The 12,479-nt window shown below is 25.6% G+C and overlaps 2 protein-coding genes across 2 annotated transcripts in view; one reads left to right on the forward strand and one right to left on the reverse strand.

Annotated features, from left to right (window-relative positions):
- LOC122505847 (Fanconi anemia group D2 protein homolog) overlaps positions 1–6,643 on the reverse strand; it is a 34,603-nt gene extending 27,960 nt beyond the window's left edge. Inside the window, exon 1 of the mRNA XM_043617702.1 lies at positions 5,821–6,643. Within this exon, the coding sequence (XP_043473637.1) occupies positions 5,821–6,272 (452 nt within the window). The 5' untranslated portion in view covers positions 6,273–6,643. The remainder of the gene's footprint in view (positions 1–5,820) is intronic.
- Positions 6,644–8,240: 1,597 nt separating this feature from the next.
- LOC122505850 (signal peptidase complex subunit 3) lies at positions 8,241–10,617 on the forward strand. Its single transcript, XM_043617709.1, has 5 exons — positions 8,241–8,671; positions 8,830–8,903; positions 9,881–9,969; positions 10,050–10,153; positions 10,393–10,617. Exons 1-5 carry the CDS (start codon positions 8,529–8,531, stop codon positions 10,520–10,522), a joined length of 540 nt encoding a protein of 179 aa, XP_043473644.1. The 5' UTR covers positions 8,241–8,528; the 3' UTR covers positions 10,523–10,617.
- The last annotated feature ends 1,862 nt before the right edge of the window (positions 10,618–12,479 follow it).

Below are 12,479 nucleotides of genomic sequence, written 5' to 3' on the forward strand. Positions count from 1 at the left end.
AAAAATGAGATAAATAATTAAACTAATTTATGAACTAAGAATATTTACAATGTTAATCGATGATTTTCTTTTAATAAGATACAATTAATATAATTGGTTGGCTAATAGTTAATACATATTTTACATAATGGATAATATTTACAATAATTAGAAGTATAAGGGTAGATTTATATTGTTTCTAATTCTTATTTACAGTTTTACTTAGAATAATAACTATTTACAATATCTTAATAGTTATAAATTTAATTTTTTGTTTTTGATTTTAAGAATGGGATTTTAATTTAGCTATTCGTCTAACCAAAAATATTTTTTGATGTTTTGTCTGTGTTTGTCTTTAATTTCCTTGTTTGTGATGAAAGTGGTATATCGCCATTCATCATTTGGTATAGTAGTGTCTAAGTGTTTGTCGTACAGAAACGATTTCTTCCTAGCATTTCTTTTGTAATGGTATATTACTGGGGCACCGTGGGTGTCCTGTATATAACCATTTTTGTCCAGGTAAGGAAACGCTTCTGGAGGGACAAAATTGGTTTTTATTACGTTTTCAAAATAGTTGTCATTTGGATAGTACATAGAATAAATTAAGCTATTGTCAGTTACATTTCTTATACTCGCAAAATAATTCCTTGTTATTTTAATTATTTGTGTGTCAATTTTATTAATATTAGCTAGGTTGTAAATAACTTTACTCGATATGTATTTTTGGAAATTCGACTCAGCTGATCTATATTTTCCTAGACATACTCTTAGGCATTTTCTTTCGAATACTCTTATTCTTTCTACAATGGATGCACTTAAATTGTACCAAATAGGACATGCATATAGTAATATGGGTCTTATGAATAACATGTAACAGTTGATTTTTATTTTATAATTTAAATGTTTACTATACATTAATCTTCTTAATTTATTGAAAACTTGTTTTGCATGTTCTATTTGTGTGTCTATGTGTTTTATAAAGTAGAGTGTTTGGTCTATGTTTAGTCCTAAATATTTTACAATTTTCTTATTAGGCACTGGTTCGCCATCATCTTTTCTTTCTTTTATTTGAAAGTTTTTCCAGCATTTTTTTACGTTTCGATTGGCTTCGGAGAGGGGACCTCTAAACAAAATAGTTTCGCATTTGGAGACGTTAACTTTTAATTTCCACGTGTAAAGGTAATATTGTACATTTTCAAAAAGTTGTTGTAATGTTTCTTGTATTTCTGAGACTTTTTTTCCAACGACGTATATTATCATATCGTCTGCAAATGCGATACCTTTTTTGTTTTCATCTATATTTATGTCATACATTTTTAGTATTTCGTAAATAAAGATGTTAAATAATATCGGAGATAGAACTGTTCCTTGTTGTAAACCGTTTTTAACTAAGAACTCTTTATTTAATGTTGTGGTACCGTCCGTTACTATAAAACTTTTGTTTGTTATCATATTTTTTAATAATTTTATTAGATGTTTAGGGAAAGAATTTTTTAATAACTTAAATATTAATCCATCTGTCCAAACAGTGTCAAAGGCCTTTTCAAGATCAATTAAACAAGCTCCTACACATTTTTTATTGTTAAGAGCTTGAGAAATGTCTGACGTTAATTTGTTAATAGCATGGATTGTGGAGTGCTTGTGTCTAAAGCCATATTGTTGTTCAGGGATAATGTTTTTCTCTCTACATATTTGTATTAAAGGGTCTTTAACAATTTTTTCGAAAACTTTACTTATATTGGGAAGAAGGCTTATAGGTCTAAAGTCACTCGGTTGTATACTGTTTTTTCCTTTCTTGGGGATAGGAATAATTTTTGACTTTTTCCAGTCAGTTGGAAAATGACTGTTGTTAAGTATATTATTGAAAAGAATGCAATAATTCTCTATTATTTTTGGTGTTAAATGCTTTAATACAATATTAGGAATTCCATCAATGCCTGATGATTTTTTATTATTTAAGTTTCTAAAAATTTTTGATAATTTGTATCCTGATGTAAAATAATTTGGAAGTTTTTCGTCAAGTAACTGAATGTCATTTGCTTTCAAGTTATTATCAAAGTTAACTATTGAGTTATTATTTATTTTATCATTTTCAATTTCTTGTTCTAAAGTGGTAATTTTTTGTTTAATGATTTTATTTAGTCCTTCTCTTCCGTAGTTGGAAAATTTTGTGTGTGTATTTTTAAAGTGTGTACCGATTATTTTGAGTTTATCTTTATTATTGGAAATTATGTATTTGTTATTGTTGTCAATTGGTAAGTTTTGTGCAGGTATTCCCGACTCTAGTAGTAGGGTTGCATTTTGATTATCAATTTTAAGTTGGGGTATGGCAACTTTACCTTTGGTTCTGAATAATTTATTCACTTGAGGAAACATGTTTTTTGGATCGTTTGCAGGAATATTTTTTATTTTTTCTGACCAATAATTATTTATGGATTTAATGAATTCTTGTTTGAGGAGAGCTTTTAATGCTATTAGTTTGTTTTTTAGAGAGTTTAATTCTCTTATTTTATTCTGATTTTGAAAATTTCTATAGATAATATTTATTTGTGTTATTATTTTACTTTTTGCTTTTTGAATTCTTTTTATAACGGGTGTTTGGTAAATTTCCATAGAGTTTTTACTTTTAATTTTTGGTAATGAGTTACTCATTGCTATTGTTATACATTCATTAATATCCTTTAAATAATTATCAATTTCATCATTTGATAGATTTTATTGGATGGTATTCTAATGTCAGAAATTCGGTCTAAATTATTTTCAAATTTTTCCCAATTTGCTCGTCTATAATTAAAATTGTGGTTATGTGTAGCTTTTTCTAAAATAAAATCTATTTGTGTGTTGTAAGAAACATTCAATAGAATTGCGTTGTGATCGCTGTCATATTGTAAAGTTTCAAGTTTGTCTGTGTTATTGTATTTTTGTACCTTAAGTCTGGAGTCTAATATTCCTAAGTCAAGATATGAATTTCCTCGGGGGAAGGAGGGGAGACTTGGAGTGTATAATTTTAGTTTATAATTTATTTCATTGTCATCTATCCATTTTCGTAAAAAAGTTCCTCTTGTGTTGAAATTTTCATTTAACCAACTAGTGTGTTTAGCATTTAAGTCACCTGTCATTATAAAAAAGTTGTCAGGATCGTCTAAATTGAGAATTTGAAATAATTTATCAATTTCTTGATTAAAATTTAATCTGTTTCCGTATGCAGCGTAAGCAGATATGACAAAAAGCCTTTGATTGTTTGGTAAAGGGATTTTTATGATAACAGTTTCTAAGTTCTGAAACTGTTCTATTTCCGATAGAATTATTTGTTTAAATTTAAGGTCTTTTCTTATGAGTATTGCAACTCCTCCGCCTAATATTGTATTTGGTCTATCTCTTCTAATTAAAGTGAAATTTTGGAAATCTAGTTTATGTATAGGATTTAGTTTTGTTTCACTTAAAGTAATTATATCTGGATTATGTTTTTTTATGAAGTTTAAAAGATTATTTCGCCTTTCATTTGTTACAATTGAATTGACGTTTATTGATATTATTTTTAAATTTTTGACAGTAATAGTATTTTTTAGGTTAGGATTTAATTTACTATCCATTTTGAACAGAATTAGAATCAGTTAGTAGTTCAAATAAATCGTCTATTCTTTTGCTATTTTTTTCTACTAATTGTGTAATTTGAAGTATCTGTTTTGTTAAGTTGTTTAAGGTTTCTTGTAGGTTTTGTGCATTATTTAATGTATGTTGTTTATTGTTTATTTGTTGTTCTATATGTGGGTAGTTATTTTCTGTGTTGTGAAGTGTTTTTTTTTTGTAAGATGTTTGAGAAGCTTGTTTCTTTTGTTGTAAAATTGTTGTACATTCTATCTTTTGCAATCCTATTTTTTCTAATTGTTTCCAATTTCTCATGCATTCTTTGTTTTAATTCTATTTGTTTTTCACATCCCCTATAAGAAGCTGGATGACCATATTTTTTACATGATACACAATATACTTTTTCTCTTTCTATTGCATTCGTGGGCTCCGGTAGTTTACAATTACCCGGTTCATGATTTTCGCTGCATTTTACGCATCTATAATCTAAGTTACAATTCGAAGCTACGTGCCCCAATCTTTGACACTTTTTACACTGTATGCTATCTCTCTTTTTCAATTTTTCCCACCTGATAGTTTGGTAGTTAACATATTTAATTTTATGAAGCAAGTTTGTCTGACTGTTTGGAGTCAATTGTACTAAAAACAAGGGTAAGATTTTATTTTCTTTTTGAGATCTAGGAGTTGTGAATCTAGTAACTTTAAAAAATTGAATATTTTCTGATTCAAATTGTTTAAGATTTTCAAGTATGTCCGCGGGATCTGTACTTGAATCTAAACCTTTCAAGAGAAAGGATTTTATTTTTTCGTCTTTTATTGTGTAGGTAAAGAATTTTGAACTCGTAGCTTCGAGTTGTACTTTGGCATTTTTGAAATCTACAATGTTTTCTGTGTATAAAGAGTGTTTATCTTTGTTTATTCTTTTGATGTGAAATTTGTCTGTTTTTAAATGTTCTTTTATGAGGCTTACCGTTGTTGTCTGATCTTGTCCGTAGATAATGATCGGTGGTGGTTTACCTGCTGATGAATCCTTGCTGCTGCTGGTCGAAATTGGTTTATTGGATGTATTGTCCTGAGGGTTGTTGATCTGCTTATTGTTGCTGGTCGCAGTGGCCTTGGTTGAGGATGATGGGGAATTTTTATTTCCATTTTTTTCACTTTCTTGATTTTTATGAGGTTGAGGAAAACCCGTCACTGGATCGTTGGCTGATTTTATTTGTCCCACATCTGTTTCCATTTCAGTGTTGAAGTTTTTGTTCTGCATTTTTTCCAATTTTTCTATTCTTTGAGATTGTTGATGAATTGTTTGTAATAATTCATCAATAATTTTTTGTTGGGTTATATTGTTGTTAAACATCTCCTGATATTCTTGACTTGATATTTGCGTGTTATTCGTCATTTTTGCTGCATTGATTGGTACTATCAGAGAATCTTTTGCAGAGGAATCAAGTGATGATTTTTTATCTGGGCTAATGTTTGGTTTAACATACGGTTTCTGAGTCTCCGTCTTCTTCGGGGTTATTTTTTGCGCCTTTAGTGTCGTTGCTTTTGATTCTTTTTTAGGTGGTTTTGGCATTGCTTCATTTTTCACCATGATAGTATTTTGTAAGAAAAATGTTGGTCCATTTTCACTCACTGATTTATGATAGATTTTACTCCACTTTTCACTGTCAGTATTTTTTATTTTATCACTATCACTTTTTGAATTTGAATTACGCGGTATATCGGCTGTTATCATTCGCGCGGGCGCGAAACTCGGCCTATGGGCCGCCGTGATGGCGGGTTATTTTAAATTTCGTATTTTAGAATTTTTGAAAACTTGGGATCGGTGAGCTGGCTCTACCTGCTCCAAGGTACAACTTATCCCTTCAATAGTTAGAAAGGTACTGACGAGAACTGGTTTTTTCATCGTGGTGTGGCCGTTGTCTGAGTACTTAAATGTTGTAAAAGTTTCACATTAGTACATAATTTTTCTTATAAATTCTAAAAATTTAAATTTTTCCAGTTCTCTTTTAATAAAAATCTCTAATTTTTCCCTGAATTCCTTGACCTGTGATTACTCTGTTTACTTTTGATTGGAAAAAGGGGATAAATCACCAAAAAAGGGGAAAAAGGTGTCAAAATTGAAAAAAGTGAGATTTTTTTTTTGCAGTAATTACAGTATTTTAGAATAAAAATTATCAAGTTTATTATATACAATAATAGAAAAAAATGAATAAAGTGAAAGTAAAGTATAAAAAAAGAGAAACTTACCTTCTATCTTCACTTATAATACTCGCAAAATTTGAAAAAGAAGTGATCGGCTTTTCGGGATTCTTTTTACTCATACTCATAAATTTACTCATTACAGATGTTTTACTCGAACTTTGTGAACAAGTGTCTGATAATGAACTTGGTGGTCTATTTCTAAGACTCAATTCATGATTTCCCAAATTTTCCTGCGATGGATCGGATCTTTTCTTTTTTGCTGAAGCCGAACTCAACATAATTGAAAGTTGCGAGGAATTATTATCATTATCGGCCAATTCTTTTCTTTTACTATTACCAGAAGGCAAAACTGGACGAAAACTTGACGATGCACTTGTTTTTCTTAAAATTTCACTTCCACTGCTTCCACTCAATTCATCATTTTTGCCGGTTGTTGTTGTTGTTAATGGTTTTAAACCTAACCTATTAAACTGATTTTGATATTTTCGTCTATCCATTATTTTCTTTCAAAAAAAATAAAAATTATACAGGGGAATTTATTTTAACATAGTAGTTAAATATTTGTAAAGATCAAACGTAGCTAAGATACACTTTTTGTGTTTTTTCAATTGACATGGAAAACACGTTTCGACAGGTATTTTTTTTATTGTGGAATCGAAGATAAGCGATTAGATTGGATAAATAATTGTATTTTATTTATTAGAACACTTGACATTGACAACGAAAGGAAACACTTAAAATGACAATTAATAGAAGGAATTTTTTGAATAGTTGGAAAATAATAAATGATAATAAACTAAATTTGATTTGAATCAAATAACAAACGTAAACCGATACGAAAACGACGAAAACAATAAACTGAAATGATATCAGGGATCGAAATGTTCTTTACATGACAATGAAGGTGGGGTGCTACCCTCTGTACCAAAAACATAAGTTCGAATGCTCATTATGCCGAATTTACAATTTAGAAATGACCAGATACGCGAATCCTCAATAACCTAAATTGTATATTGAATGAAATTCAAAAGTAGGGAATAATCATTTGATATATTCTGCATATGGAGAATATTATTTTAAACTAATTCTTTTTTTCCACAATTTGAAATTATTGCAATTTTTATTTTTGGAATTTCCACTTTACCTACATTTTAATAGATCGAAACGTAAAATATCAGAATTGACATTTAATTGAAATATGATGGAGAATAAATATATATTCACTGAATAAAAAGATTAAATAATTATTAAATGTTTGAATTTAATAAAAACATATTGTTCAAAAGTTACAGTGCGAATTGTACAGAATATATATTAATAAGAAATATAATTTGGCAGAATGTCGATTCGATCGATTTTATATTTGCAAGAAATTCAATTTGACAGAATATCAATTTATAAGAAACACGTTTTCGTAGAACTTTAACTTGTCAGAATTGTAATTTTGTAGAATATTAATATTGGCAAATCTAATTTTGGTAGAAATCTGCTTTATCAGAATGATCACATGTTCGAATCCTCAAAAGTTAGAATTCCATTTTTACCGAAAATGGATTCCACATAAATATTTGGCGCAAATTTTAAAATTCTGATTTCTGATTGGTCGATTTTAAAATTTGCGCCAAATATTTATGTGGAATCCATTTTCGGTAAAAATGGAATTCTAACTTTTGAGGATTCGAACATGTGATCATTCTGATAAAGCAGATTTCTACCAAAATTAGATTTGCCAATATTAATATTCTACAAAATTACAATTCTGACAAGTTAAAGTTCTACGAAAACGTGTTTCTTATAAATTGATATTCTGTCAAATTGAATTTCTTGCAAATATAAAATCGATCGAATCGACATTCTGCCAAATTATATTTCTTATTAATATATATTCTGTACAATTCGCACTGTAACTTTTGAACAATATGTTTTTATTAAATTCAAACATTTAATAATTATTTAATCTTTTTATTCAGTGAATATATATTTATTCTCCATCATATTTCAATTAAATGTCAATTCTGATATTTTACGTTTCGATCTATTAAAATGTAGGTAAAGTGGAAATTCCAAAAATAAAAATTGCAATAATTTCAAATTGTGGAAAAAAAGAATTAGTTTAAAATAATATTCTCCATATGCAGAATATATCAAATGATTATTCCCTACTTTTGAATTTCATTCAATATACAATTTAGGTTATTGAGGATTCGCGTATCTGGTCATTTCTAAATTGTAAATTCGGCATAATGAGCATTCGAACTTATGTTTTTGGTACAGAGAGTAGCACCCCAATGAAGGTATTTCTACAATGAAGATTTGAATATACGTAACGTAAGTCACGTAAGTAAAACCGTAAAATATAAAGCTCGTATCATTTGCAAACAAAATTGCATTTCAACTGTGAATACACCTTTAAACTCTTTTAAACTGGGGGAAACTTTTTTCCAACTATCCAACCCTGTTTTCTAAATAATGACGTTTCCGATGTTTGTGTTGAACATTAGTGACCTGGCATGTGGCAAATTTGTGACAGAAGATTCATTATTGTGTTCTCAAGAAAGAATTTCATTTTTAGCTTAGTTTTAAATAAATAATTAATAATTTTCACATTCTTGGAGTCGACAGTTTATACTTGAATTCTAGTCTTATTTTTAATTGTAAATTATAAACAGATCGATAGAGTGAAACTTTTCTAACCTAATTTTGTCCATTTAACCGGGGAGGATAATTTTATTTATTTTTCAATTAAAAGAAAAATGCATTCAGTTTTAACGAGGGGAAATGCTATATTAGCATACACTCTAAGTGTTTCAGCTTGTCTGACTTTTGCCTGCTTTTTGTCGACAGTTTTTATCGATTACAGAACGAATGTCGCATTGAACACAGCTGGTGTACTTGTGTAAGTAAAAAATATGTGTTTATTTTTATAATTCTTATTTTTTACTGGTTAAAATTGTAACGCGTAAGGAAAAAAGTAATTCGAATTTTATACACAGATTTGTATCTATTTTTAAAGTTTCTTTTTTTTTATATAACAAAATTCTATTTTTGTTTCAGAAAAAATGTTCCAGATTTTAGTGTATCAAGAGAAAAGAACGACTTGGGGATTTTAAATTTCGACATAAAAACTGATATCCTTTTTAGATTTAATTTTTTGTTTAAATAATATTTTCTTGCAAAATTTCAGGGTAATTTCGCACACTCGGTTCGCAAAGTTTCAGTAACTTTTGCAACTGGAGTCATTCCATTATATTTCGACCAAAGTCACTTGCCGATTATTTTTAAAAAAATTATAATATTATTTAAGGTCTTAAGGTCACGAAATCAGAATTTTATTAAAATTTTTGACTCCAGACCAAAGCAGGCCTCGGATATTACAATTTTTTTTGACTATTTTCGAATAATGTCGGAGAAATCATTTATAATTAAAATTCTTCAAAAATTTGATTAATTTTTTTTTTATATTTTTTAGAAACTCGATTATTTTGAAAAAAATTTATCAAATATCAATTATTTTTCAAAGATTTTAATAAATTTTTAATTTTTTGAATATATTTTAATTGTATGTATAATTGTAAAAATATTGTCTTTCAAAACTTATTTAGAAATATTTTTGAAAAATTAATTTTAAGAATTTCTTTATTAAAACTTTTGAAAATATTCAACCTTAATAATTTTAAAAAAGAAAAAAGTACAGTTTCAATTTTATTATAAACAATTGAATTTTCGTATTGAAATAATTTAATTCTCGTAGAACTTTTAGAAAATTATTAAACATTAATACAGATAATGGATTAATTTAGAGATGAAGTTTAGTTGAAAATTGTAGAAAATAATTGAATTTCGAAAGGATTATAGTTGTAATTTTTAGAAATTAATAAATATCAGAAGTCGAAATTTTAAAAATTTTATTTCCCGTGAAAAAAAGAATAAGAAGTACATATTTAAATATTTCTTTAGCAAATTGATTCGAGTTTTGATTAATTGAATTTAGAAATCAGGGAAATACAAAATAACATTTTTTGTCAGTAACTTTAAATTTAGAAAGTAGCACTAAATAATAATTTATTTTCATGCAGTTTAACTTTTTCCTTACATAATTAATTACATCTCAACAAGCTGTTTAACTGGAATGTTAAACAATTATTCTTATATTTGACTGCTGAATACAGCACAAAAGCAAATGCAGTGAATCAAGTAAGGGAATTATAATCAATTTATCTAAGCAAAATGAGAACAATATTTTTGAATAATTTTATATTTTTCATCTCAATTAGGTTGTTTTGTGGGATAAAATAATTTTACGTGGAGAAGAGACGAATATCAATGTGAAAAAAATGAACATGAAATACTACTTCTGGGATGATGGAAATGGCCTCAGGTTAATAAAATTTTTAATTACTTTTACTTAATAAAATTTCGCTTAAGAAGATTTATTCGTTTAAATAGCAATTTTTTTTATCTTTTATTTTCTTTCAGAAAAGAAAATTTCAAATTTTTAAATTTTAGATTTAAATTATTTTAAATTTATATAAAAAATATTAAATTCCACTTAGGGAGATTTATTCGTTTAAATAACAATTTAAATAACAATGTTTTTATCTTTTTTTCTTCTTTCAGAGGAAACAAAAATGTGACTCTTTCTCTAACTTACAACATTATTCCAAACTCAGGATTACTTCCATTTGTAACAGCAACTGGATCTCATAAATTGGTATTCCCAACGGAATATACAAAGTCAAGAATGTAAAGTTTTATTTAAATCAAGTTTAGGTTTGATAATATTCCAATTTAAAAAAAACAATTTCTGTCAAATCGTTAATAAAAAAAATGTTTTTTATTAAATTCATCAGCGTTATTATTCGTAATCCTCTTTTCTCTTTTGAACTTCATATTACTTGTACTTTTGGTGCAATTCAATAATTTTCAAAAAATTTATTAAAATTCTTCGCACGAGATTTTTTCAATACAATTTTAATTAAATTCGTCAAAAGAATTCAATTATAAGAATTTACTTATTTTCAATATAATTTAAATTGAAATCCTTAAAAGAATCCTAATTATTCTCACAAAACTTCCATTAAAATTCTTGAAAACAATTAAATTTTTTTCAATAATTTTAATGAAATTCTAAGCAAAAATTTTATTATTTCAGATCCAAAGTTACAAAAATTACAAAAAGTAATATAAAAATTAATAAAAAATGTTAATAAAAATTTTATATATGTTAAAATAGAAAAAATTTCACATATAAAATAGTGAAAAATAAAATAATTTATACATTTTTTTTTTTGCAATAATATTATCACAAAACTTATTCTCTAAATTTGAATCAGTAAATATTTGAACTAATTAGAACTAAAGTGATACAAACTTAAATAAGAAAAAAATAAATAAAGTGATACAAAATTTCTAAAAATTTTTTTTTTAATTCTAAATAAAACGAGGCATTGAAATAATTAAAATTCCGTTTTTCTTAGAAAATAAATTTTTAAAAAACGATATTTTGCATTAATATCAATTCGTTTTTCTGTAATAGTCTATAATACAATTATTTTTTTAAAAATATTAATTAAATTCGATTATTTTCAAGAATTTTAATATAAATTCAATTATTTTCAACAATTTCGATGAAATTCTTTTTAAAAAAATCATTATTTTTAATAAAATTCCTTCAAAATATTCAATTATTTTCAAAAATTCAGATAAAATTCTTCGAAACAATTCAATTATTTTTATGAAATGTAAAATCGTCCGAAAGAATTCAATTATTTTTATAAATAAGAAAATTCTTCAAAGGAATTCAATTATTTTCATAAATAATAAAATTATTCAAAGAAATTCAATTATTTTTTTAAATAATAAAATGTTTTGGAGAAATTCAATTATTTTCAATACAATTTTAATAAAAATTTCTCGAAAGAATACAATTATTTTTAAACATATTATTTAAATTCAATTATATTCAAGATTTTTGATAAAAATTCAATTATTTTCAACAATTCTGATAAAAAATTTTTCGAAACAATTCAATTATCTTTATAAATTGTAAAATTTTTAGCAAAAAATTCAATTTTTTGTAAAAAATAACTAATTCTTCAAAAAAATTCAATTATTTTCAATACAATTTTAATTAAATTTTTAGGAAAAAATTCAATTATATTCAAGATAATTTTAATAAAATTTCTAGGAAGAAATTCAATTATATTCAAAATAATTTTAATAAAATTTCTCTAATAGGTTCAATTATTATTTTTAAATAATTTTTAATGAAATTTTTCTAAACAATTCAATTGTTCTCAAATGTTTTCAATAAAATTCTTTGTAAATTTTAATTATTTTTAAAAATTACATTATTTTTAGGAAATTTAATTGAAATTCTTCAAAAAAATGTAGGTATTTATTTACAAAAACTCTATAATAAAATTGTTTAAAAAAAATTTAATTTTCTATGAATAATTTTAATATAATTTACTATGAAAATCGTTAATTACAATTAATAACACGATTATTTTAAAGGGAAAGAAAATCATCACAAAATTCAATTACTTTCAAAATTTTCAATAAAAATCATTAAAAAAAAATTTCATTATTTTCAAGAAAATTGAAATAAATTCTTCAAAACAAATTCAATTATTTTCAAGAATTTTAATAAAAATCTTACCAAAAAATAAATTATTTTCAATACAATTTTAATTATATTTTCT

This window comes from Leptopilina heterotoma, unplaced genomic scaffold (genome assembly GCF_015476425.1).
Source record: "Leptopilina heterotoma isolate Lh14 unplaced genomic scaffold, ASM1547642v1 Lhet_38, whole genome shotgun sequence".
NCBI lineage: Eukaryota > Metazoa > Arthropoda > Insecta > Hymenoptera > Figitidae > Leptopilina > Leptopilina heterotoma.

Excerpts from the sequence above, each read along its gene's own strand:
- LOC122505850 (XM_043617709.1), top strand. The coding sequence starts at position 8,529 with ATGCATTCAGTTTTAACGAGGGGAAATGCTATATTAGCATACACTCTA. Across the intron at positions 8,904-9,880 it reads AAATTTCGACATAAAAACTG|ATCTCAACAAGCTGTTTAAC; the intron begins ATATCCTTTTTA and ends ATAATTAATTAC. Across the intron at positions 9,970-10,049 it reads AAGCAAATGCAGTGAATCAA|GTTGTTTTGTGGGATAAAAT; the intron begins GTAAGGGAATTA and ends CATCTCAATTAG.